This window comes from Gadus macrocephalus, chromosome 1 (genome assembly GCF_031168955.1).
Source record: "Gadus macrocephalus chromosome 1, ASM3116895v1".
In the NCBI taxonomy this organism is placed as follows: domain Eukaryota; kingdom Metazoa; phylum Chordata; class Actinopteri; order Gadiformes; family Gadidae; genus Gadus; species Gadus macrocephalus.
This window is the reverse complement of record NC_082382.1, coordinates 24104274-24130541: the sequence shown is the minus strand read 5'-3', so window position 1 is coordinate 24130541 and position 26268 is coordinate 24104274. Positions and strand designations below refer to the sequence as shown.

General features: G+C 48.0%; 1 protein-coding gene across 5 annotated transcripts; it reads right to left on the bottom strand.

Moving 5' to 3' along the window:
- Positions 1–1128: 1128 nt before the first annotated feature.
- On the bottom strand, positions 1129–26156 carry dennd2c (DENN/MADD domain containing 2C). 5 transcript variants are annotated; one of them, XM_060053604.1, is made up of 20 exons: positions 25802–26154; positions 20077–20586; positions 19416–20040; positions 17459–17574; positions 16280–16401; positions 15221–15391; positions 13001–13079; positions 12407–12448; positions 12126–12310; positions 11419–11528; positions 10887–10956; positions 9812–9889; positions 8916–9056; positions 8198–8346; positions 7213–7390; positions 6821–6862; positions 5377–5494; positions 3715–3966; positions 3117–3197; positions 1129–2803 (listed from the first exon to the last, which is right to left on the bottom strand). In XM_060053604.1, the coding sequence occupies exons 2-20, from the start codon at positions 20375–20377 to the stop codon at positions 2772–2774; spliced, it is 2892 nt and encodes a 963-aa protein (XP_059909587.1). In that variant the 5' UTR covers positions 20378–20586; positions 25802–26154; the 3' UTR covers positions 1129–2771. The 5 variants fall into 5 exon arrangements, 4 of the variants coding, with proteins under 4 accessions (XP_059909587.1, XP_059909579.1, XP_059909569.1 ...); XM_060053596.1 differs by having other exon boundaries at positions 19416–20052; positions 20083–20586; XM_060053586.1 differs by having other exon boundaries at positions 19416–20586.
- Between the last annotated feature and the right edge of the window lie 112 nt (positions 26157–26268).

Sequence of the window (26268 nt, the reverse complement as noted above, 5' to 3'; positions counted from 1 at the left end):
ATGTCATTTGAATATCGCAACACACGGAGCGTGGCGAAGTGGATTGCAATCACGGGGACGCTATAGCTTTTCAATTCGTATAAAGGAACTCAAAGAATTTGACAAAATGTTATTCTATTTGTATTGTTATAACTTTCGCAAATTGAATTGAGGATTGCATTGTCACTTTGCATGTTAAAATACACTTTGAATAACGTATTTACAAATTACATTATAAAATTGCATAATGAATTGTCAAATGCATAATGTAATTCCAAATTGCATTGCCATTTGAATTTTGCTACATATATGCTTCCATACATAATGCCACCAGTTGTGATTAGCCGTTACAAGCCGTTTGAAAATGTGCAGCTTCTGACATCACAGGTGGGCGTGTCCACCTAGATGTGCGCCGTCATACATCTAGGTGGACACGCCCACCTGTGATGTCAGAAGCTGCACATTTTCAAAACGGCTTGTAACGGCTAATCACATTCACACCTGGTGGTATAATATGTCCCCTTTAACTGAACTGTAACGTTATATGTTTGGCTCCAAATAGCCTAATTACAGTACTGATAAAGTTTATGGTGTTAGTGGTTACGTTCACCCCCCCCCCCAACCCTAGCCAGGAGTGTAGCATCAAATAGTAGGCCCTCTATACAATAATTTTTCTTTAACAATTCTTTAGTTAAATAAAGATGTTATATCAATCAATTAAGCTCAAGGAAAGAGCAGTTTCTTTATATTGACTGCAAACAAAACAAGGTTGGTCATACAGAAGATAAGGAAAAAATTGCTATTCAATTATTCTGCCACATCATTCAGCCCTAGTTTTCCTTCACCCATTATGGACATTTAAGTGAAAAGGCTGTACTTATATATATATCCTAATTTGATCCTACTGTGCACTTGATTTTGATCAATACAAATAATAGTGCAAAGTGATAATCTTAAAATAGATGATAGACTGTCTTTTTAGCATAACAAACATTTTAAACAGGTAAGTAAGTGGTCTCAAAGAGGATTCATTTTTTATGCCAAACCTTTATTTTTAGAGACAAGCCTTGAAACAAATGTTTCAAATGTGCAGCTTTCTGCTCACCCATTGTTCTTAACAGTACCCGAAGGAATTGTTGATTGCTGCAATTTTGGTAAATAGATTTTTTATTTTTGGGTCGTGATTTAACGACACATGAGGGTCCCGAGGCTAGACCGGTTTAGAACCACTGCCTCGAACTGCCCTCCAAAACACAACCCTGGAACAACCACTAGGAGGCGACATTGAGCACAAATACAATTTGTGCTCAATGTTGTTTCTGTGATGCCAAACAAGTATAAGAAATACGTAAAATTAAAAGTAATATAAAAAAATACTGTACATTGGATCATGACATTGTGCAAAGTACACGTAATTATTTACAACTCCAGTCTGAAGGAAGTCTATGCAGAGGAAGGTCCACAAAATTGGTCAACCGAAGTAACCAAACAAATTAATCATTGGATGTAAACAGAGCAAATAAACCAAAAATCAAACAAATCAATGCAAGATTTAGAAAAGCCTTTTCAAAACAAGGAATGCGACAAAAATAGTGGTTTTTGAAATGAACGTCACATTTCTACAGAGCAGTATAAATATTTGCCATGGTCTTATGTACTCAAAACATTTAAATGGATATTTAGTCAAATTTACACGTTTCTGCTCAAACAGAGCTGAATCAAAGACAACATTCTTTGAGGTCTTATTCCATCCATAAAATACATTCAAAAATCATACCATGAAAGTATAACTATTTACACAACACATAATGGCTGACTGCTAATGGTGTTTTTCACCGGCGATACCGTTTCAGAGTCCATGATTTGAGGGGCAGGCTGATACACAGTACCGCTCTGATCCATAACTTCGACTGAACAGTACACACTTGGAACGGGAGTTTGGGAATGTTAGTAGACATGTAAACAACCTCCTTTGTGAACATTATAAACAATATGAAGTACGTTTTTTGTGTTATCTGACACTAAAAATCATTATGGGTAGCTAATGAGTTGTAATAACTATTTGAAGTTACTCTTGAGTTTATTAGCAGCTATTTAGGATTATTAACAAAATCGAGTGACTGAGGAATTTTAGCATCCGATTTTTCCTTAAATTTAGCTGGAAATATGAGGTTACTATCTGTTACTCCAATATTATCAGGTTATGCGCGAGATGATCAACTGTTATTCTGAGATTATGAATTTGCACTGCAAGATTATCAACTATAAATCTGAGATTATTAAGTGTTACTCTAATTTCTAATTTTCCAGGTTTCTTCCCCTGACTTTATCTTTGGCTGAAGTTCAGTTCAGTCCTCCGTTAGCCAATAAACAACAAGATCGATAGTTAGCCAACCAACTAATGAACTAGAGCCATAGTTAGCCAAACCGCTAATGAACTAGATGGATATTTAGCCAAACCGCTAATGAACTAGATGGATAGTTAGCCAAATCGCTAATGAACTAGATTGATAAATAGCCAAACCGCTAATGAACTAGATCGATAGCTAGCCAAACCGCTAATGAACTAGATCGATAGCTAGCCAAACCGCTAATGAACTAGATCGATAGCTTACCATACCGCTAATGAACTAGATCGATAGCTAGCCAAACCGCCAGGAAGCTAAAGGCCCCATAGTCTGAAGGACACTTTGCTGCTGCCATTCAAACTTTCTTCCACGTCGTTGTCCTTCTCAGACTGACTCAGTGCTCCTCTTCATCATGTCTCGGAGGCATGGAGGTGTGATCCAAGATCACTTCATCTGGAGGAACTTCATCTTGCTTCCTGGGAGGGGCGCCAACCACAAACATCATCTCTATTTTTTATTTGGACTAGCATAGCGACTCTTTGTTTTTGTATTAGTGTAGTTGCAAATCAAACACACTTATGGCTTTTTTATTCAAGCCTCATTATTACTTAATTTTGATATTAAGTCTTATGTGTTTTGCTTTTTCTCGCTACACAGACAACCTTTGCCTTGTTGTGAGCACCTCATTGTACAGAACGACTGTATGTTTAACTGCACTTTTGACCAGAGAACTTGACTGGATGTTAAACATTGAAATAGGGACAAGGTGAGGAGGGCAGCAGCACTCACCTAGTCCTTTAAGGAACCGGTTCACACCGGTGGGCTCCGGGTACGACTCCAGATACTCTGCTGCCCTCGCTTCAAACAGACCTGAGGGAACAGAGGTGTGATTCAGGACGACTCGACTGTTGATGGCGTGCTTTGACTGATCAGGCGATTCGCATCGAATTCAACAATTAGTTAGGTGTGTAATGGGAGCAGGGAAAAGAGAAACTTTTGAGTGCATGTTGTATCACAGCATGAAGCAGGATGCTAGTCTGGTGCATCAACTTGTCTGGCCTCAGGCCTTCAAGGGGAGTGCACTACAAGCATGGCGCCTCTAGGGGGCGGAACTGAGATGAGATTAGTCGGTCTTCATTCTAGCACGTCATGTAGGTGGTGCTTTAGTTTTGAACACAGGGAAAGTGGGTGAGGGAGTAGGAAATAAACTCAAAGATGTTTACAGATAGACGGAGGGCCTCGTGGGGTTAAATACTTATGATTTGATTCAGGGAATAATGGCGATAAATAAATAAAGAGAGTTGCAGGTGTCCATCATGTCCCTTCACTACAACTCCAGAACATCGACCTGCCTCTCTGCGCCCGGTGGACCTTTGGCCCCGCCTACCTTTCCCCGCCCCGCCCCCACCCTTGCGCAGCTCCTTGTCCTGGATGAAGCCGGCGAACATCTGGGTCTCCATGAAGAGCTGCAGGAACTGCCGCACGCCGCGGGACGGGTGCGACTTGCGGAAGGCGTCGCGCTGCAGCTCGCGGGTGCCGGCCGACGCCTCGGCCATGTGCAGCGGGTAGTGGCCCACCAGCTCCACGAAGAGACGCACGAAGGCCTCCGACACCAGAGCGCTCAGCTGCTCGCTGCGGTCTGGGGACGGGCGGCAGGGACACCGGGGTTAGACGGCGGCGGTGTGGTCGGCAAGTTCAGGTCACACAGTTTAAAATTAACTAGTTCATGGTCATGGTTCACAATTTTGAACTAAGTTCACAGTCCCAGAAAATGAACTGCTCACATTCATTTCTTTTTTTAAATTATATTCTACATTTACATTTAGGGCCGTATTCTATTATTTTTCCGTAGAACCTCCTCCTACCCATCCAGCCCCAGCCCCCCAATCGTTGCGACTGCTCACGGCCCAAACTAAATTAATTACTGTATACTACTGTAGAATCAAGATTACTAAAGCCAAGAAAAAAACAATGTGAGTATATGTTTTACCTAGAGCTGTCAGTTAAACGCGTTATTAACGGCGTTAACGCAAACCAATTTTTATCGCGCGATTAACGCAAATCCCTAACCCTAAAATGAGAACAATTAATGGGACAAAGAAATCAAGGGATATTTAGCATAGAAAAAAGAATTGCGATTAATCGCAAGTTAACAATGGCGTTAATGCGATTAATCACGATTAAATATTTAAATCGCTTGACAGCACTAGTTTTACCCCTTAAACAATTAGCAGACAGTATTTATGCGGACAGTGAAACACCGAGCTATCCACAGCGGTCGGCCAGTTTGACTTGGGTGGAGGAACTTTGCAGCTGTTGGCTCAAATGCTTATCTTGACGACCGTCTTTATGTCGCAAATATTTCCGACACAAGACTGGTCGGATGCTTCGATTCGATGTCTTTTTAAATTCGTGGCCGATGTGGCTGACGTTGACTTTTACCGTTCAAATCTGTACTGTTTGTTCACAAAACTCTTTCAAATATTCATATGCACTATTGGCTTCAGCGGTAGCTACGTTATTTCTTTTAAGCCATGCTGGCATGTCGCTCGCAGTTAGCCCACGGGAGCCGGTAAACAGTGTGTGAGCGTCGAGTACGTTCAGTTCACCGTTCACCAAATATATGAGCGCGTTCAATGAATGCCGCTCTTTTAGCGTGTTCATGCACCCCACTGGCTGGCAACACGATGTCTCTGCTGAGGTCCTCGCGGACGTATAGGAGGACCCGGGGACTGTAGGCCTCGCGTCGGTCTCTCAGCAAGGGTCATGGCCACGGCGCACCGTTCTCATGTTGCATCAGATTAAAACTATACCTCAGGACAATGACCATGTTAGGCTGTTGATATTATAGTGTGCACACCCAGCAAAGAAATGTCAAACCTCGTGGCAACTGGCCTCTCAATGGGGGTTCAGGACGATAGTGAAACTCGGTATGCTAACAACACGCTAGCACACCATGCATAGCATTACATTTATACCACAGAATAAAAGAAGAATTTGAGTCTCTGAATGGACTCATTTCCACATGGGACCCAGGACGGGGACTGACCTCCAGGGCTGGCCCCCTCCTGCTCCGCCTCCTGCCCCAGGATCAGCTCTCTCTCCTCCAGCACCTGCTGCAGCGCCGCCTGCAGCTTACTGGGCAGGATGCAGTCCTCGTCCCCCAGCTGGTGCATTATGGGAGATGGAGTCAAATGGATATTACTTGACAAGCTAAGCGAAGCTGCAGAATCCTGGAACGCAAATGGCGCTCGACTAAACTTGAAGTCTTTCAACTTGCATGGCACAACAGTCTGCTCGCCTAGGGTGCACTGACTACTGCCCGGAACGCCTACTTTTCCAGTATCATCAACTTGAATAGAAACAATCCCAAAAGAGTCTGACTCAGAAACAGACTCAGACCTTAGGCTCCTCCATCGTGGCAGGTCAATTCATGGATTTCTTTGAGAATAAGATTCAATCGATTAGAGAGGAAATTCATGCTTGCCGTGCAACTTGTCCAACACATCCTGCGGGGCAGGATGGGGAACTCTGATGCAACTCTCCTGGAGTTCAAGGCAATTCCTCTGGTTGAACTTGAAAGGGTGATAAAGGCATCGAAACCAACAACTTGTATGTTGGATCCTCTCCCTTCCAAGGTTCTCAAGGAACTTCTTCCCACGGTGGTGCCTGCAATCCTCTCGCTTATTAATCTCTCACTTTCCACAGGAATTGTTCCCTCCAATTTCAAGGCTGCGGTGATAAAACCTCTCCAATCTTGCGTTTGGAACATAGGAGTGTGAAAACGTTCCCACTATGTATTTTTCCGTTCTAATTCATTATTCAGCGTGTTGCGGTGACTGGACTGGATGCCTAGACTCTCCTCATGGTTAACCGGCCAGCACCACATCACCAATTTAATATGATGTGAATGTATTTACCTGTATGTCAATTATGGCACCCATTGCACTCCTGACCATCCCTGGAAGAAGGGATCCCCAACTATGCGTTTCTTCTCTAGATTTCTTTCTTGCTTTGCAAGGGAGATTTTTTCTTGCCCATGTGGGGGCTTGGGTAAAGGGGGGTGTCATACATATTTGGCCTGTTAAGCCCTTTGAGACTGTAATGGTGATTAAGGGCTATACAAATAAAATTGAATTGAAATTGAATAGACAAATTGTAACCGCTGTATTAGAGTTGGAGGGAGGGTGTGCACTGTGTCAGGTGACGTTTACTCCATTGGTTGGAGTTCAACTATAGAGTTCTACTATACATTATACTATTATTGTGTAAACTCGACCCTCCACCATTATTGTTGCAACATTTTCCAAAGCAATGATCGAGTATGGAATGTGGAATTTGTCTCTGTCACATTGAAGTGCATTGTGGGTAAAAGAAAACCAGACAGGTTCAGGCAAGGGCTTCATACCGGCCTCCTATTGATTCTAGCTGACGGACTTGTCATCCCCTTTTATAAGGATACAAACACACACAACACACACACACATACACACCTGAACGACAAACTTGTTCGCACACAGATCCACAATTAGCACCTGAAGAGGAAAGAAGAAATATAATTTCAAAATCATACCATACAAAGTATAACTATTTACATTGTTATGTAAATAGTTTGACTTTAAAGTTTGCAAAAAAATATGAGGACATCGTTGCCGTACCAAATTATGCTACGTCTTTGAGAAATGACTTTGTACTTTTGGTCTTGCATGCATTTATCGGTTGAAAAAATTATCAATAATATAACATCTCAAACTATAAACAAATGTCTTGTTCCTGTTGAGTCATTTCCCTGGTTAAGCACTTTGTGTTACCGTTATGAACGACAAACGCACAATAAACAAAGTTGCATTTGATAAAACATTGCGTCATTCTAGGGGCAACGGACCTCCTCGATGGGCAGCTCCAGCAGCTGAGGCAGGCAGGGAGCCAGCGCCCCCATGAGGAAGGGGGTGGGAGAGCAGCTGATGTCCAACATGCTGGCCGGAAGCACTGGGACAAAGGTGTGCTGCCATATGAAAGGGTAGAGCAGCGCCAGCACTGCATGGCTACACCGCGACAACACGCTATGGGGACAGAGGATATGCTAGTTAGCTACACCGTGACGACACACTAAGAGGACAGAAGATATGCTAATTAGCTACACTGCGACAACAAACTAAGGGGACAGAGGATACGCTAGTTAGCTACACCACAACACACTTAGGGGAGAGAAGATATGCTAGTTAGCTACACCACGCAGCACACTAAGCGGACAGAGGATATGCTAGTTAGCTTCACCACGCAGCACACTAAGCGGACAGAGGATATGCTAGTTAGCTACACCACGCAGCACACTAAGCGGACAGAGGATATGCTAGTTAGCTTCACCACGCAGCACACTAAGCGGACAGAGGATATGCTAGTTAGCTACACCACGCAGCACACTAAGCGGACAGAGGATATGTTAGTTAGCTTCACCGTGACAACACCCTGGGATGACAGAAGATAAGCTAGTTAGCTTAACTGACAACCACAGTAGGATACACCAGTAAGCTACGACAGGTATCTGCTACTGTAACCTATGGACTGAGCTTCTGCACATTCTCCAACTAGCAGTTTTTCTATGGAATACAGCTAGCTAGCTAGCTAGCGAGGCTTGGCTGAGGGTCGGTTGGAATCAAAGGCATTGTCAGCTGCTAGCATCCTAGCTAACTAGCTAACTTTTTGTCCATTTTTGCTCTCGTCGGAATCAGGATTTTAATTCTTAGAATATATTCACATAAATATATATATATGAATACCCACTGTCATCTTCAATCAATGTTTCCGTTTAAAATCGTCCAATAAGCTTGTGCGGAGCGCGGTGAGCGACCAATAGCGGCGCTGCGTACCCCAGCTTGTCAGCGATGAAGATGACCCTGCGCTCCAGCAGCAGGGAGCTGAACACCTGCAGCAGCCGCTCCACGCTCAGGCACTGCAGAAGGGTCCGGAAGTCCACGTGCTCCAGCCGGGAGTCTACCGGCCGACACAGGGTCAGCACCTGGGGAGCCAATCGGAGCAGCCCTTTCATTCTAGTGAACTGTGCTTTGTTCCTATTTCTAATCCGTGATTTTTGAGGCGCTTTCAGACGCGTTCTGTGGTTGATAAGGTGGCACTTTGTTGATTCTGGAGGGGAAGTGGAAATCAATCCACCAGTTTCAATGCCTTGCTCAACCAGTTGAATTAAACCACAACCTTGTGGATGCAACTGTTATCCAATCAGAATTAAAAAGGAAATATATAACTAATATAATACAGTAGTGAAACTAGTGTGAGACCATGGTATTAAACAGTAGTGACACTAGTGTGAGACCATGGTATTAAACAGTAGTGACACTAGAGTGAGACCATGGTATTAAACAGTAATGACACTAGAGTGAGACCATGGTATTAAACAGTAGTGGCACTAGAGTGAGACCATGGTATTAAACAGTAGTGGCACTAGAGTGAGACCATTGTATCAAACAGTAGTGACACCAGTGTGTGCAAATCTGATTATTTCTGGCGCTTTATATCCGAATGTAGTTCTACAGCGGCTTCAAAAGAACTACAACTCCCAGTAAGGCTCACCTCGTTGCCGGAGCCGGGCAGGAAGCTCTTGACGGTGATTGTGCGGCCGGGGGCGGGGAACGGGGCCTCCATCACGCTGCGCATGAAGGGGTGAACGAGGGCTGGACAGATCTCTCTCCGTCTCTCCACCTCCACCAGGATCTACACACACACACGCACACACACACGTTTAATTACACACCTTGATGAAAGAGTAGCACGGCCCTTAGACGGGATTTGTAAATGCAGGGCAAGGTGCACCTATTGTGTGTGTGTGTGTGTGTGTGTGTGTGTGTGTGTGTGTGTGTGTGTGTGTGTGTGTGTGTGTGTGTGTGTGTGTGTGTGTGTGTGTGTGTGTGTGTGTGTGTGTGTGTGTGTGTGTGTGTGTGTGTGTGTGTGTGTGTGTGTGTGTGTGTGTGGAGAGAACCTGTTCGCCTGCACCCCTCCCAGAAGGAGAGGGATTATTTCCTCCCGTCCCTCTTCTCTCTGAACCTGTCAGACACAAAAGCTCTGAGGGCGTGGCCTCTCCCACCTGTTCTACTGGGGATTACAGATGGACCTCAGCCAATAGCAGCTCTGCCTCACCCTGAACACTCCCCTGACGACACCAGAGGTCAGAGGCCCTGCCTGTAGAGGTGGGATGCTCTGTCTGGTTTAGGGGTTGTGTGATTGGTCAATGAGCTAGGTGCCGTGTGATTGGTCAACCAGACAGGTGCTGTGTGATTGGTCAATCAGCCGGGTGCTGTGTGATTGGTCAATAAATTGGGTGCCATTTGATTGGTCAATCAGCCAGGTGCTGTGTGATTGGTCAATAAAATGAGTGCCGTGTGATTGGTCAGCCAGGTGCTGTGTGATTGGTAGACCAGCGAGGTGCCGTGTGATTGGTCAGGCGTCCCGGTGGTGGGCGGGGTTCTCACCTTAGCGAACAGGTTGAAGCAGCCCAGCTGGCTGACCATGCAGTGGACCTCTGGGAGGCGCTTCCCCTTCCCACTGGGCTGAAAGGCACACAGGTCTGGTGGTGAGCGGCTGGCCCAGAGGCCACGGGATCGAACCCCGATGGGCGCAGGCTCATGGTGGAAGACCATGTTAGCATTGGGCTAGGCTCACGGTGGGAGACCATGTTAGCATTGGGCTAGGCTCATGGTGGAAGACCATGTTAGCATTGGGCTAGGCTCACGGTGGGAGACCATGTTAGCATTGGGCTAGGCTCACGGTGGAAGACCATGTTAGCATTGGGCTAGGCTCACGGTGGAAGACCATGTTAGCATTGCGCTAGGCTCACGGTGGAAGACCATGTTAGCATTGGGCTAGGCTCACGTGGGAGACCATGTTAGCATTGGGCTAGGCTCACGGTGGAAGACCATGTTAGCATTGAACTAGGCTCACGGTGGAAGACCATGTTAGCATTGAACTAGGCTCACGGTGGAAGACCATGTTAGCATTGGGCTAGGCTCACGGTGGAAGACCATGTTAGCATTGCGCTAGGCTCACGGTAGAAGACCATGGAGCACAGGGCCGTACACACTGAGCTGGCCGCAGTTTCCTTGTAAAACCGGAAATTTCAACGGAAAGACAAAGTGAATCAGCCCTTTTCCACAAAGAGGCCAACAAGTGTGTGGACTCTGCAGCCGTCATGATGTCTTCATCTACATTTCGCAGGAGTTTGATCAAAGACACAAGTGAGGCCAAGACCAGTCCCAGGGTACAGTCACTATTGTATAGACTGTACAAACAAAATAATCCTTATTAGGTTGGATAGCAATAATCGTTTATGCATCACCAACCCCACTCCATCTCTCTCACACACACACACACACACACACACACACACACGCACGCACGCACACACTCTAGAAATACTCACTCACACACAAACCACACACTTTTACACACACACAACCCACAAACATAAACAACACTGTCTATCGCACAACACACAAAACCGCCTCACGCACGCACACACGATGGGTCACACACTAACTAGGGACTCACCAGGATCTTGCGACAGTAGCAGAACCAGCGACTGCCATCCTCACCCGTCAGAACAAAGGAGAAGGTCTCACTAGGGGAGAGAGAGAGAGAGAGAGAGAGAGAGAGAGAGAGAGAGAGAGAGAGAGAGAGAGAGAGAGAGAGAGAGAGAGAGAGAGAGAGAGAGAGAGAGAGAGAGAGAGAGAGAGAGAGAGAGAGAGAGAGAGAGAGAGAGAGAGAGAGAGAGAGAGAGAGAGAGAGAGAGAGAGAGAGAGAGCGAGAGAGAGAGAGAGAGAGAGAATCAAAGGTTACGATTTCACGTCACTGTTGGCTTTTTTCGCTGAACAAACTTGCATTGGGTTATTCTGAACAGACTTTTATCATTCCAACAACTCTGACGTTGTAGGGCTGGGGCCAGTGTCTGAGCCTCAGGTACCTGGTCAGAGCCTCAGGTACCTGGTCAGAGCCTCAGGTACCTGGTCAGAGCCTCAGGTACCTGGTCAGAGCCTCAGGTACCTGGTCAGAGCCTCAGGTACCTGGTCAGAGCCTCAGGTACCTGGTCATGTCCGAAGACGGCTTCCAGTCCAGCGCGTCGGGGAAGCAGAAGCGAGGGATGGCCTTTAGTCGGTCCTCAGCCTCCTTGGTGTGACGAGACGGCTTCTCGAACTGGAACACATCACAGAGCGTTACTGGGGGCCGAATGTAACACTTTACTAGTAGTATATAACACTTTACTAGGGGGCAGTATGTAACACTTTACTAGGGGGCAGTATGTAACACTTTACTAGGGGGCAGTATGTAACACTTTACTAGGGGGCAGTATGTAACACTTTACTAGGGGGCAGTATGTAACACTTTACTAGGGGGCAGTATGTAACACTTTACTAGGGGGCAGTATGTAACACTTTACTAGGGGGCAGCATGTAACACTTTACTAGGGGGCAGTATGTAACACTTCACACTTCGCGACCAAACGACTCAGCACTGAATCAACATGTCGTGTTCCTGACTCCTCTCCTAACCCCTTGTTCCCGAATGTACCCGTTCATATTCACACTGTAGAGGGGTAGGGCATTCACTGGGAACACACAAAGCAGACATCCCCCAGTGGAGGATGGGAGTGGCATCCCATGGACACTGGCTTCACTGGTTTGTCTACCTCCCATGCCTGTGCGTGTGTGTGTGCGTGTGTGTGTGCGTGTGTCCGAGGGCGCGCGTGCGTGCGTGCATGCATGTGTGTGTTCGAGGGCGTGCGTGCGGTACCATCTTGGGGAACTGCTGAGTGATCTCGGGGGAGTAGGTGTTCCCGGAGGACCCCTTTCTGAGCGACACCACCACGAAGATCTGGAAGAGCTGCTGCTGCTGGTTCTGGATCAGGTCCCGCTCCAGGGTTCGGTACCCGGGCCGGCGCCGCAGCGTGGACTGGACGTACACCGTCCTCCTGGAGTCTGGAGCCACAAGCCAACACCCGGGTCAGGGGACTGGGGAACAGCGCATGGATGACCTTTGACCTGGGGTCAATTAGAGCGGTTCTACAGCGGTACCTTTAGGGTCTTCAGGGTCACTCTCGGTTCCACTGGTCTCCTCTGGAGGGAGGGAGGGGGGGAGAGAGAGAGAGAGAGAGAGAGAGAGAGAGAGAGAGAGAGAGAGAGAGAGAGAGAGAGAGAGAGAGAGAGAGAGAGAGAGAGAGAGAGAGACAGAGACAGCGAGAGAGACACACACACACACAAAGAGAGGGAGAGACAGAGAGAGACAGAGACAGAGACAGAGACAGAGAGAGAGAGAGAGGGAGAGACAGAGAGAGACAGAGACAGAGAGAGAGAGAGAGAGAGAGAGAGGGAGAGGGAGAGACAGAGAGAGAGAGAGAGAGAGAGAGAGAGAGGGAGAGACAGAGAGAGACAGAGACAGAGAGAGAGAGAGAGAGAGAGAGAGAGAGAGAGAGGGAGAGACAGAGAGAGAGTAGTTACAATCCAACACAGTTGGTCCATTGTTAACCAGCCGGAGGATGGTGGTTGATTGGCAGCTGGCCAAGAGCATGTCCAGTCCACCACGAGCCTCAAATTAGTGTGTGGCGCGTGTGGCTTCGTGTGTGTGTCTGTGTGTGTGTGTGTGTGTGTGTGTGTCTGCGTGTGTGTTACCTCGCACAGCGTTTCCCTGGTTCTTCACCCTCTTCCTCCCTCGCTTGGCGTCGAAGATGGTCTCGATCTTGCTGATGTACTGCGTCACAGAGAACGGATCAATCACCACACACACTAACACACACACACACACACACACACACACAGTGAGACAGTCTCACACACACACACAGACACACTGAGACACAGTCACACACATACACACGGTCACACGCAGTGAGACAGTCACACACACACACGCACAGACACACTGAGACACAGTCACACACATACACACGGTCACACACACACAAACACACACAGTGAGACAGTCACACACACGCACACACAGACACACTGAGACAGTCACACACACACACATACACACAGACACACCGAGACACAGTAATACACACACACACACACACACACACACAGTGAGACAGTCTCACACACACACAGACACACTGAGACACAGTAACACACACACACACACACACACACACACACAGTGAGACAGTCTCACACACACACAGACACACTGAGACACAGTCACACACATACACACGGTCACACGCACACAAACACACACAGTGAGACAGTCACACACACACACACACACAGACACACCGAGACACAGTAATACACACACACACACACACACAGACACACTGAGACACAGTAACACACACACACACACACACACACACACACCCTGACCCCTCTCGGGTCAAGACCCCCGCTGGCTCAGTAAATGACACTGAGGTGTTCTTCAGACAGTGGGCAGAAAATAATCTCCAGCCTCTCATTCCGGCATTCCTGCTCGGTGGTCCTCCTCAAGAGGAGGCTGTCTGAGGAACGTTTGAGGCTGGGCCCCGGTCATGACGACTATCGCTCGGCACGAGACAGGAAGTAGATGAACACCACAGATGCGCTGAACAGGAAGCTGAAACTAAGACCCAGTAGTGGGTTGCCTGGGCAAAGCAAGTCTGGGCACACGGTCATCACACCATCCGTGTGCGTCTACTTCGGTCCGATCGTCCTCAAATGGGAATAACCCAAGTGTCGTTTCTAGAGGCTCTCCCTGCGATGTGTTCCGAGAAGCTTCTGCGTTTATCCTCAAATGAACCGAACCGAGACACTATTTGAAAGGTCACCTCAAAGTCACTACGGGTGATGACAGGTCATTACTTTTAAAACACACTGCCGTATTCAAAGCCACGTTAATCTTCGAGAGCCCCAGAAACTCTACCTTGCGTCCATAGCCCGTCTCCCTCCCCATGTTGGAAGACTCCGCCAGCTTTTCAACTCACTCACGTTCAAAATAAGCTCTCCTCACTCTCACTCTCTCTATTATCCTGTTCCTGCATGTTGCCTCTACTTCCTGTTGTCACCGAGACACTCCCCCCCCCCACCCTACTCTCCCCTACCCTCTGAAAGCAGACGATTCCATCGATAGTCTTTCTATGAGACCGGGCAGATATATATTATATTATTATATATTCTTAAAAAGCAGTTTGTCGCACCGATAGCGAGGAGGTGCACTACAGATGGACTCTTCCAAAGGAAGGACAGGTGTGGCTTAGGTCCTGGTACCTGAAGTCCAGGTCTACAGGGTTTTAGTCCAGGTCTAGAGGATTTAGTCCAGGTCTAGAGGGTTTTAGTCCAGGTCTAGAGGGATTTAGTCCAGGTCTAGTGGGCTTAGTCCAGGTCTAGAGGGTTTTGTCCAGGTCTAGACGGTTTGAGGCCAGGTCTAGAGGGTTTAGTCCAGGTCTAGAGGGTTAAGTCCAGGTCTAGACGGTTTGAGGCCAGGTCTAGAGGGTTAAGTCCAGGTATAGAGGGTGGTTTAGACCCAGCTCCAAAGAGTTGAGGGTCTAAGTCTCGAGGACTTTAGTCCGAGGACTAGGAGGTTTATACCCAGGTTCAAATGGTTCAGACCCAGTCTAAAGGGTTAAGGGTCTTGGTGTACAGGGTTTTAGAGCCAGGGCTAGAGGGTTCTAGACCCAGGTCTAAAGGGTGGGGTGTCGAGGTCTAGATGGTTTTAGACCCAGGTCTAAAGGGTGGGGGGTCGAGGTCTAGAGGGTTCTAGACCCAGGTCTAAAGTGCTGGGCATCGAGGTCTAGATAATTTTAGACCCAGGTCTAAAGTGTTGGGCGTCGATGTCTAGATGGTTCTAGACCCAGGTCTAAAGGGTGGGGGGTCTAGAGGGTTGGGGGTCTAGAGGGTCCTGGGGGGTCTTACCTGAGCCTGGGTTGGGGGCTGCCGGGGTACCCTCTGGGTGGCAGAGCGCCGGGGGCCGGCCGGTTTGGGGGTCTCCAGCAGCGCTGAGACGTTGGGGGGCAGGGTCTGCTGGGACCCCTTCCTGTTCGGCCGGGCTGGGTGGTCTCGCAGGGTGTGGGGCTTGGACGACGCCTGACGGGTCCAAACCGGTTGGGTTTCAATTAGTCTTGAGTCACAACTAGTTCCTCCTCCACTGCCCTGAAGGGGGTTACTCTAAGCCTGGTCCACATTTATTACCAGTAGATACGTTATTACATCACTGTGATCGATATGAGCATTGATCTGCAGCAGGGGCGTAGCCAGGATATTATTACTGTGGTGGCCAGCTCGGGCCAGTCTTATATTTGGGGTGGCACTTGATTGTCGGGGGGGGGGAGGGGGGTATTTTAAGTGCAACACTTATTCAGAACGTCAAAATATAACACTTTGAATAAGAATAATAAGTCAAAGTTAGATCAAACTGACAGTCCATATATTTCATTTTAAACCGTTTCCGTTCAGGATTTTTTTGCCCCCACGTGGCTACGTCCCTGATCTGCAGACACTATTACTCAAGGCCCCAGGCAGGCAGGTAAGGATGGGAACATCCAGAGTATGGTGGTTTGGATGGTGTATCCAAAGTACACCATCCAAGTACACTTGGAATTGGTCCCTAGAAACGTCAACCAGGTCCAAGTACCGCATCTAGTCACAGAAGGACCAGCAGACAGGCAGAGTAGCCCTCATCAACAGACATTCACCCTGAAACCAGCCAGCAGGAAAAAGAACACACCCCCCTCCCTTCCAGGGACAGATCCCAACACAAGTATCACAGTATTCTCAGTATTGTCGTCATAGTGGTATAACAGTTCTTCTTCTCTCCATTATATGTGCGGTGTGTTTCGGCTGGGAGTCCCACATGTCCCATCGGGTCACAGTGAGGTACATCTCCTCTCGTATCGAGGCCTCCGCCACCCAGTGACGTCTTTGAGAGGACGTAGCCCCCAGCACACCACCCAGACACCCCTATTCCGTCCATACCTTGGGCCCCCGCTGGTTGTCCCTTTGGGAGAGGGTGGAGGGCCGAGGTCGGACCCTTCCCAGAGGGAGGCACATGGGGGACAGCTTGACGTCCTCGTAGGGGCTCTCCCTGGGGCCCTCAGCTGGAGCGGGGGGGGGGGGGAGAAAGGTCAGAGGTTAGGGGTAACAGCTGTGGTGCAGTATCACACGAAACACGTTGGAGCAGTCAAAGAGAACCCTCCCCCCCCCCCCCCCCCCCCCCGGGTCAGCAGCCAATAGGCAACAAGATGACGACAGAAACAAAGATGAAGACAAGACGGGTTCAAACCGGATCGTCTCCCTTTAAGCTGACCCCATAGAACTAAGTGTTTCCAGGACTGAAAATTAAGCCATACAATGCAACTATTTTATTCTAAAGTGAAAGGCAGACTACTTATGTAATCATGTTCGATTTTTGCACGGTATCGTCAATACAGGATTTCCCAAAACTGCATGTCAGAGCAATGAACGAGTGCTATGGCAGGAACGGGCGATGGCCATTAGCAGCCATTAGATCCCAGACATGGAAAGGTCTGTTCAGCGGTAATGCACTGCATTGATCCTGAAGCAGATCCAGTGAGTCTCAGGAGTCAATAGAACATTATGGAAGGAGCTCTGCTCAGTCATCTACCATGAGAAGACCATCTACTATAAAACCTGTCTGTGGTCATCTACTATAAGACCTGTCTGTGGTCAACATCTATAAAACCTGTCGGTGGTCATCTACTATAAGACCTGTCTGTGGTCATCTTCTATAAGACCTGTCGGTGGTCATCTACTATAAGACCTGTCTGTGGTCATCTTCTATAAGACCTGTCTGTGGTCATCTTCTATAAGATCTGTCTGTGGTCATCTTCTATAAGACCTGTCTGTGGTCATCTTCTATAAGACCTGTCTGTGGTCATCTTCTATAAGACCTGTCTGTGGTAATCTACTATAAGACCTGTCTGTGGTAATCTACTATAAGACCTGTCTGTGGTCATCTTCTATAAAACCTGTCTGTGGTAATCTACTATAAGACCTGTCTGTGGTCATCTTCTATAAGACCTGTCTGTGGTAATCTACTATAAGACCTGTCTGTGGTCATCTTCTATAAAACCTGTCTGTGGTAATCTACTATAAGAGCTTTCTGTGGTCATCCCTCCACGTTCAGGGACCTACAGATGATGTCTTCGTAGATGTTGTCGTCCGAGTAGGCGTGGTAGAGGCCCTCCTCGTCTCCCAGCATGCCTTGCTTCACAGTGATGTGCGACGCGTCCTCATACTCAAAGGACTTCCTGCACAGGTGGTGAGGAAGAGGAGGTGAGGAAGAGGAGGGGACGAGGGGCCAGCATGTCTCGTTAAATCTGTCCCGCCTTGAAGTGGAAACAATTAGTCTGATCAATCTATTCAACATAGTAGGAGAGGTTCCTGTTAGCACAGTGACAGAGATAGCACCTAGCGAGTACAAAAAATAAAGAAGAGATCTTATTGCATCTGAATACAACCTCTATTATTATGACTATAACCTGTTTTACTGACGCTTTTACCCAAAGGGACGTAAAGTTAGGGCTGAGTCGATTCATCCATAAATCGATTGTCAGAAAATGCAGCGAATCTAATTTGGATAATCGATCAATTATTCAAGCCATTCCTCAAATACACATAACAAACATATGCTCATTAATTTGCATTTATATTCAAATATTTGGTTCATGGATCATAATAAAATGATGATCCAGCTTTGTTATAGCTTTGTAATAGCTTTGTTTCTTGGCTGCTTGTCGCATAAAGCAAGCTCTTTCAAAACATCATTTTGGACACTGGTAACTTGTCATGGCTTTTGCGATTAGTGTTGAGATTTTAAAGCCTAAAGGATTAAACCATCAATCGAAAGTGAGGTGTTAGCCAATCTTGGTCTGCGTCTTGGCTACAGAGTGGAGTGGAGAGACACTGAAGAGTTAACTGGTGTTTGGCTGTAGAAAGCCAAAGCTCAACCCCAGGAGTGGAGGAACTGGGCCACCGAAGATGACATCACACCTGGAATCCAGCCAACATCCAGACACGAGCGGTTCCATCACCCCTTCAACCCCTAGTTATATTCCTGTTCCCTAGTTTCTTCTGCAATAGAACCCCTGTTCCCTGGTTCTGTCCTTGTTCCCTAGTTCTATCCGCACTAGAACCCTTGTTCCCTAGTTCCATCTGCACTAGAACCCCTGTTCCCTGGTTCTACCCCTGTTCCCTAGTTCTACCCGCACTAGAACCCTTGTTCCCTAGTTCCATCTGCACTAGAACCCCTGTTCCCTAGTTCTATCCGCACTAGAACCCTTGTTTCTCACCATTCCAAAAGCAAACCAATTTAAAGACTAGAGCACCATTCGTAAAGTTAAGTTTCTTTTGGCTAAAACCTTTCTTATAAGCCTTGTATGAGAATGTGTCATATTATATAAACGATTCCAGATACAGATGTGACCAATTATATCATCCTTAGATATTACTCCTAACAAGTTAGAGAGAGAAAATAAAATGGACAAATGCACAAAAAGGTACTAAATACACAGGGAGGCTGATACACACTGGTTCCACCAAACGGTAACAGTACAGCAGATCGTCTGCCTAGGTCAAAGCGACCACATTCATCTCTAGACGCAGCACATCTGGAACGCAGTGCTGTGTTGGAAGTGAACAGACTTGTTCACCGACTTGCTACGCAACCAGCAAGCAAGAGTGTACAAGCCCCAGTTCACCTGCCGAGCGACGAAAAGGCGCTCCGCTCATCTGTTCTTGTTGTAGACTCTGCATAGCCTTCCCCCCACACCCCCCTTACTCACTAATTGTATAATGTACGTCCTGGCACTTAATGTACGCACTACGCACTTATTGTTGTATGTTGTACGTCCTTGCACTTAAACGTAGTACTTAGCATCGTGTAGCATCTTATCCTAGCTATCTTTGTTGTGTGCGGGGAACGGGTTAACCTAGCGATGGTTAGTGCTGGGCACTTGGTTCTACGAACGTCCCTACTGTACCGACAGCGATATATTGTAGTTTCTCCCGCCTTACAAATGTCCTCATCGCAAGTCGCTCTGGATGAAAGCGTCTGCTAAACGCCCCGGGGGTAAATGGGGGAGCCGCTCACCTGTTCTTGTTGTACCGCGACAGCCCGTTGGTCCCGACACCGGGGCAGGGCGGGGGGGGAAAGTCGGGCGGCCGGGCTATTATCCTGCCCCCCCTGGAGCCCGAGACCCCCTGGCCCGGCGCCGCAGCCCCGGCCCTGGCCTCCAGGTACTGGAACGTCCTCAGGGGTTTGGGGGGCGGCTGGGGGGTCTCCGGGGGTCCCAGGCCCTTCTCCCAGAGCAGCTTGTTCCCCTCCAGCCTCCGCCAGAACCCCCGGCTGGTGTAGAAGTTCCCCGCGGGCATGTTGTCGTCGTCGGGGTCTGGGTCGTCCCCGGGGGGGCGCTCGGGCTGGGGCACCGGCCGGCTGGGGGTGTACCGGAAGTCTTCGGCCGGGGCGGTGGCTTGTTTACCTGAGGGGGCCATGGTCGGGGGGACCCCCTTGGGGGACGACCGGAGAGCTGGGGAGAGCGATGGCCTCTTGTCCGGGACGGAGGTGGATATTCCCGGGGAGTCTCTCTGGAAGGGCTCCGACCTCCGCCCGAGTCCCGTCGCTTCTTGGGTTTCCCGGAAATCCAAGGCCAGGCTTTTGGTTTTGCAAAGGGTCGCTTTCTGTGAGGGGTCTCGAAGGGCATCGTCCCCACCCGCACCTCCACCACCACCTCCACCAGCACCAGCACCACTACCACCACCCCCACCACCACCCCCACCACTACCCCCACCACGACCAAGGAGGTCTGCGGACAGAGCTCGGGTGAAGGCGGGGGGGCGGGGCTTGCCGACGGCGGCGGGCTGACTGCGGCCCTCCCACTGAGAGATCTTCTGCCGTATGTTGGAGCCCAGCTCCGTGGGGGGGGCCCCCCCCCCGTGGGGCAGCCAGGCGGGGCTGGCCTGCTTCTGCATGGCCGCCACCCTGCTCCCCCCTCTCCTCACCTGCTCCAGCGCGCTGTGCAGGGGGGCGACCGCCAGCTCATCCTCATCACTCATCCATTGGTTGAACTCCGGGGCCCGACCAATCAAACGCCGGCGAAGGGGGCACCCTGCCCCGGCCCACTCCCTTATCCCTTATCCCTTATTGGTTGATCCAGACGGTGTGATTGATGGTCAGGTCTCTCTCGCCCTGAGCTGGGCGCGTCTCCTCGCTGAACCGACTAGCACACGTAGCTCCCTTCCCGCCTGCTCCTTTCACAAACAGCCTGTAAAGGGAAGGGTAAGACACACACAAAGAGCTTCGATCAATCACACGCGGCCGTTAAGGAACAGGTCGCAGCAGCACGGGGAGACGCACTCCGTCAGGCCGTGTCCTGCAGGTGGAGGTGAGGGGTCCCAGACGTACGTTCTCAGCAGGGGGGCCTTCTTCTTAGATTAGGGATCGACCGATATGGATTTTTTTTAGGCCCGATACGATATTTTTCATCAGCCATAGCCGATGACCGATACGCCGATACCGATTTTCTTTAGCCGCTATTTGGAGCCGATATTGCTTTTGCTCCCAGAATAAGCATCATAAAAATGACACAATGATGATAACAAATGTTACAATTCTAAATTTAAAAGAGGATAATTTATAGAACCGTCTATAAATCATACCCAAAAAAAAGTTACGGAAAAACTGAGAAAATCGTCCGATGCCGATACACGTAAAAAAAATCGCAAATATCGGCCGATTACTAGAAGGTCGAAGCCCGGCACTCTACCAGCACCGCCTCACCGCGCCGTTAGCTGGACCACAGAGGGAGCCCCTCAAAACGCTCATTCATACACGGACAGGAAGGGGGTCCTGAACGGGGATTTCCCAAGAGTACACATTTCATTATCAAAACGCTGCCTCAGCTAGGAGTCGAGTGCAGAAACATATATCAGACACACATATTTGAATGTTAAATCCTAGAACATTGAAATAAATCCAATGGTAACGTTTACAGTCGCTCTAACAAGGTGAGTGAAACACAAAATGTTTCTACTTCAAACTTCACATCAGCTCAAGGCCAAAACAGACAAACACACCACTATAAGCGTTCTAAGCAGTGATCTGTAGTTCTAAGCAGTGATATGTAGTTCTAAGTAGTGATCTGTAGTTCTAAGCAGTGATCTGTAGTTCTAAGCAGTGATCTGTAGTAGGGCCCGACCGATATTGATTTTTGAGTGCCGATGCCGATTATTTTCAGAGAAAAATTACGATTACGATTTAATCGGCCGATAAAAAAAAAAAAAAAAAAGCATATAAAACGTAGTTTTTGATACCTTAAATACACTTTAAACACTTTTGACGAATATGTGAATTGAATGCAGAACCTTTGAGTGTTTTAGAATACATTTACAGTCAAAATTAGTGTAATTTAAAATGTAAAATAAATAACTAACTCCCAATGTGCTGCGCTCGTGAGCAGTGACTAACACGTGCGTGCTGAGCAGTATAGTCTCACTGTTAGAGTCTACAGTATAACAAATTAACATGGCCTGGGACCTAAAGAAAAACAGGCACAACATGCTCAAACAACGCGTCTTGTGTACATTGGTGAGGTGAGCGCGCAGCTGCCTGAGCGAGCGTGAAATAAAAAAAAAAAATAGAAAAAAAAATCGGTTTTTGGCAGATGTCGATTATTTTCAAAAAGGCTATAATCGGCCGATTAAATCGGCAGGCCGATGAATCGGTCGGGCCCTAATCTGTAGTTCTAAGCAGTGATCTGTAGTTCTAAGCAGTGATCTGTAGTTCTAAGCAGTGATCTGTAGCTATAAACAGTGGTATGTTCTAAGCAGTGATCTGTAGTTCTAAGCAGTGATCTGTAGTTCTAAGCAGTGATCTTTAGTTCTAAGCAGTGATCTGTAGTTCTAAGGAGTGATATGTTCCAAGTAGTGATAAGTAGGTCTTAGCAGTGATCTGTAGTTCTAAGTAGTGATCGACCGATATATCAGCCTTTTATTTTATTTGTATTTATTGTGCCATGATTTACAGACAGTTCAATAAATGTTAATTTTTTTAAATTGAGACATTGTAACATTTGTTATCATCGTTGTGTCATTTTTATGTAAATTGAGGGAGGCTTAGCCTGGAAATGCAGACCTACATCTAGAAAGCCGTAGGGTCTGGCGACGAGTAATGAAATGGCCCAACTCGACGGGCCGCACCAAGCATGCATTTGAAAATATCAGAAGAATACAAGGGGTGACGTATCCAGACCAGTGGAGCTAACCAATAGATAAGACTCCGGACGTATCCGGTCGGTAAAACAGCAACGCTTTTGGCCCGCCTATATTGATACATCGATGTGATTGATTGATGTTCTGGGCCAGGGGAGGCCCAGAATATACACGAGTATATTGCTCGTTCCCTGAGTGACTCGCTGAGCAAATTCAAAATCGTGCTCTCGCGAGAACCCTGGATTTCCAGGGTAGTATCGGCTCCAAATATCGGCTCAAGAAAATCGGTATCGGTTATCGGCTAAGGCTGATGAAAAGAAATCTGTATCGGCCCTAAAAAATCCATATCGTCCGATCCCTAGTTCTAAGCAGTGATCTGTAGCAGTCTCTGTCTCTAAGCAGGACAGAGACCTTAATGAGTTCTGGAAGGTACAGGTCAAAGTACGTCCCGCTATCATGAGCGTGACACCGACAGGAACATGTCGTTTAATCATTGCGTCCTTTACAGGTAGAGGGGGAAATCCCCTGAAACGCTGCTAATCTAGACCGCTAGCTCCGTGGTGTTAGCTGGCTACACAGCAGTAAAAATGACAGCCACCAGTAGATGTTTATGGACATGGAACACACATACACGACGTGTGTGTGTGCGTGTGCGTGTGCGTGTGCGTGTGTGTGTGTGTGTGTGGGGAAGAAAGGGGAACACAGAAGATTGTTCCCCTAAAAAGTATGTATTATTAACTCAATTTCCCTTTGGCTTCACAGAAAATATGTATGCATGCATGTTCTGAGCAATACAAAAATAAAAGTGCTGTTCTCTTTTCACCCAGCGTTCAGATGAGGACAGACTAAAGTCGGAACTCATCTTGACGTGTCAAGGTTTAGGGGAAGCCCCTAAGGCTACTTCTCGTCTACCGTAACCGTCCACAAAGGACGATGCACTTTATTGATCAAACATTCCCACGCCGACCGGTGTATGGCAAGTAAGGCGGAAGTTTGGCGCGACTGGTTGCGACTGGTTCAAACCCTCGAGGTTTACTTTGAACCAGTGACAATAAGCCTGCCAACCCTGAACGTCAACGTTGGATACAGCCATGGGATACCTACCGCCATCATGATTCATGAGTCATGTCGTTGAACATGACAATGTGGAGAATGTATGACCCCATGATTCACATCAACACCACATTCACCCAGTTATCGGGGTGGGGGTCTGAAGTTTTTCTCAAGGGTGTCGGTCGGAGACACATATTGGGGATTGAACTCACAACCTTTCGGCATGGGGAAAGACTGCTTAATCCCTTGTAGTTAAACGTGACGCATAGTATATACTGGCCGCTTCATCATGTCACCAACACCCATAGCAGTCACTGAGGGAGAAGGGTCCCAACTCTGGGAGTCTGTGCCAGGCAGATGTTGGGGAATGAACCCACAACCCAGCTCCTGCCATGGATTGGAGAGAGAGATCTCTCTCTCTCTCTCTCTCTCTCTCTCTCTCTCTCTCTCTCTCTCTCTCTCTCTCTCTCTCTCTCTCTCTCTCTCTCTCTCTCTCTCTCTCTCTCTCTCTCTCTCTCTCTCTCTCTCTCTCTCTCTCTCTCTCTCTCTCTCTCTCTCTCTCTCTCTCTCTCTCTCTCTCTCTCTCGGCCACGTTGCAGGTTAAGTCGGAAACGGCTGAGAAAGCATTTCGCTAAACGAGAGACATGGGAAAAAAAGTGTTTCCGCTGAGCACGGTGGAGGGAGGGATTCGAACCCACACCCAAAGCATAGCCCAGCCCAGCTATTCCCGGGGATAATGGGGATAGTCTTTTGTTTGGTCTGACCTAAATGTAACGTATGGTGGAGAGAGGAATGTCCGAATATCACGCATTCACTTACAAACCCTGCAACGTAAATGTGTGTGTGTGTGTGTGTGTGTGTGTGTGTGTGTGTGTGTGTGTGTGTGTGTGTGTGTGTGTGTGTGTGTGTGTGTGTGTGTGTGTGTGTGTGTGTGTTAGTGTGCGCGCGCGCGCGCGCGGTTACGTAGTAGGCTACACCGGAATGCCCGTCATGCATTTCCTGAAAGGCAGGAAGGAGGATCAGCAGCTTGGTCCATAATTATGTATTGTGCGATATCCAAACCGCTGCCGTGAAACACGAGCAGCGTTATAACTGCCGTTATTAGGGCCATTCCTTCACACCCTTTCAAACTGTCAGTTTGCACTGACAGCTGGGCGGTTTGTAAACAGACTGGATGACAAACCGCACTGATAACAAACCACACGTCTAGGATGTGCCGCAACAACGGACAGCAACCCAAATGGTTGTAAAACCAGTGAAACTTCGTGAGTCACCGTGTTAGAAACCAGACAACGTATAGGCCTAGGCCTACATGGGCTGTTACCCTGTCATCGGCTCAGGGCTAATTTAAACCCTAATAACACCTTCAAACGCCCAACTCAAGAATTGCTGCAAGTCCGAACTTGTCGTAGAGGTGTTGGCCACATGAGCCACGGTGCGTCAGGAGAGCGGCGCGGCAGGAGAGGGGCGCGTTAGTGGTGCGCCACAACAGCGCCTGTGCATTGGCGTAATGACACCCCACTGTCGGCCATCCAACGGATGAACCGGAAAATACATAATGCGAACATCTTTAAAGCGACCACTAACAACAGAGACAGGGGGATTGGTGTGTGATTCATTCTCTGTTTACTGTGTTATTAACAGGTTAGGATCCGGTTCACCTGGATGAATGTGGGATCATCAGACCCGTTGTTCAAACACCGAAAAGCAATTAAGATACTTAGTCGTGGTATGTGATTCGTTCCTTAATTAAATAAATCCAACGTGTGTGTGCGTGCGTGCGTGCGTGCGTGTGTGTGTGTGTGAGAGAATTAGTTATTGATTTGATTAAATCTTCTCTGGGCCTTTTTTTTTTTTATAATTAATTAATACATAGGCCTACTTAATTAATTAAAAAATACTTAGTTACTGCTGTAACCAAGCATGGTCCACGAATTGATCAACAGTGAAGCCTTCGAAAAAGTGACATATTTAGGAGTAAATTAGAACAAATGTCTAACTTTATGTGAATGAATGGCAACACACACACACACACACACACACACACACACACACACACACACACACACACACACACACACACACACACACACACACACACACACACACACACACACACACACACACACACACACACACGACTCGACCGACAGAAGTCAACTAAACTCGAACAGCGAACCTCGAGTCGAGCGTGTGCGGCTGAGAGTGTTCACATACCTCCAACATATCGCAATGACAAAGAAAAGCAGAACACATCCATGTTCGGTCCCCGGGTCCAGGGGAGCGTTAGCTCTCCAACTAGCCTCGTATCCGAGCTGCTGCTCTATCCGCTATCTCCACAAGGAAAGTTTAATCCGACCGACTCGAGCCCGACTCTCGTTTCTGGCGTCCCGCTAGGAGGACGAGATACGCGGTGGGATAAAAAAAAAAAGAGAAAACCCGAACAGAAAAATTGTGATTTGCTGCAAGCGAGCCGATTTCCAAAGCCCCTCTCGGCCGCTCCTCTGCACTGAGCTGCTGTGTGAGAAAGTTGAGTCCGGGATCCTCCACGTTGAGGTGACGTCAACTCCCCCCCCCCCACCTCCGCGTTGGGAGGACGTCAGCACCCTCCCACCCTCCCTCCCCAACCCATCTCCTCCCGCTGTCATCGCTGCCAAGTCCCTCGATCTCTCGTTCCTGACAGG

Coding starts and splice junctions, on each gene's coding strand:
- dennd2c (XM_060053586.1), bottom strand. CDS start 20,377: ATGAGTGATGAGGATGAGCTGGCGGTCGCCCCCCTGCACAGCGCGCTG. Junction 10,957..11,418: donor CCGTCTTCGGACATGACCAG/GTACCTGAGGCT, acceptor TCTCTCCCCTAG/TGAGACCTTCTCCTTTGTTC. Junction 8,347..8,915: donor TGCCCGGCTCCGGCAACGAG/GTGAGCCTTACT, acceptor TTGGCTCCCCAG/GTGCTGACCCTGTGTCGGCC.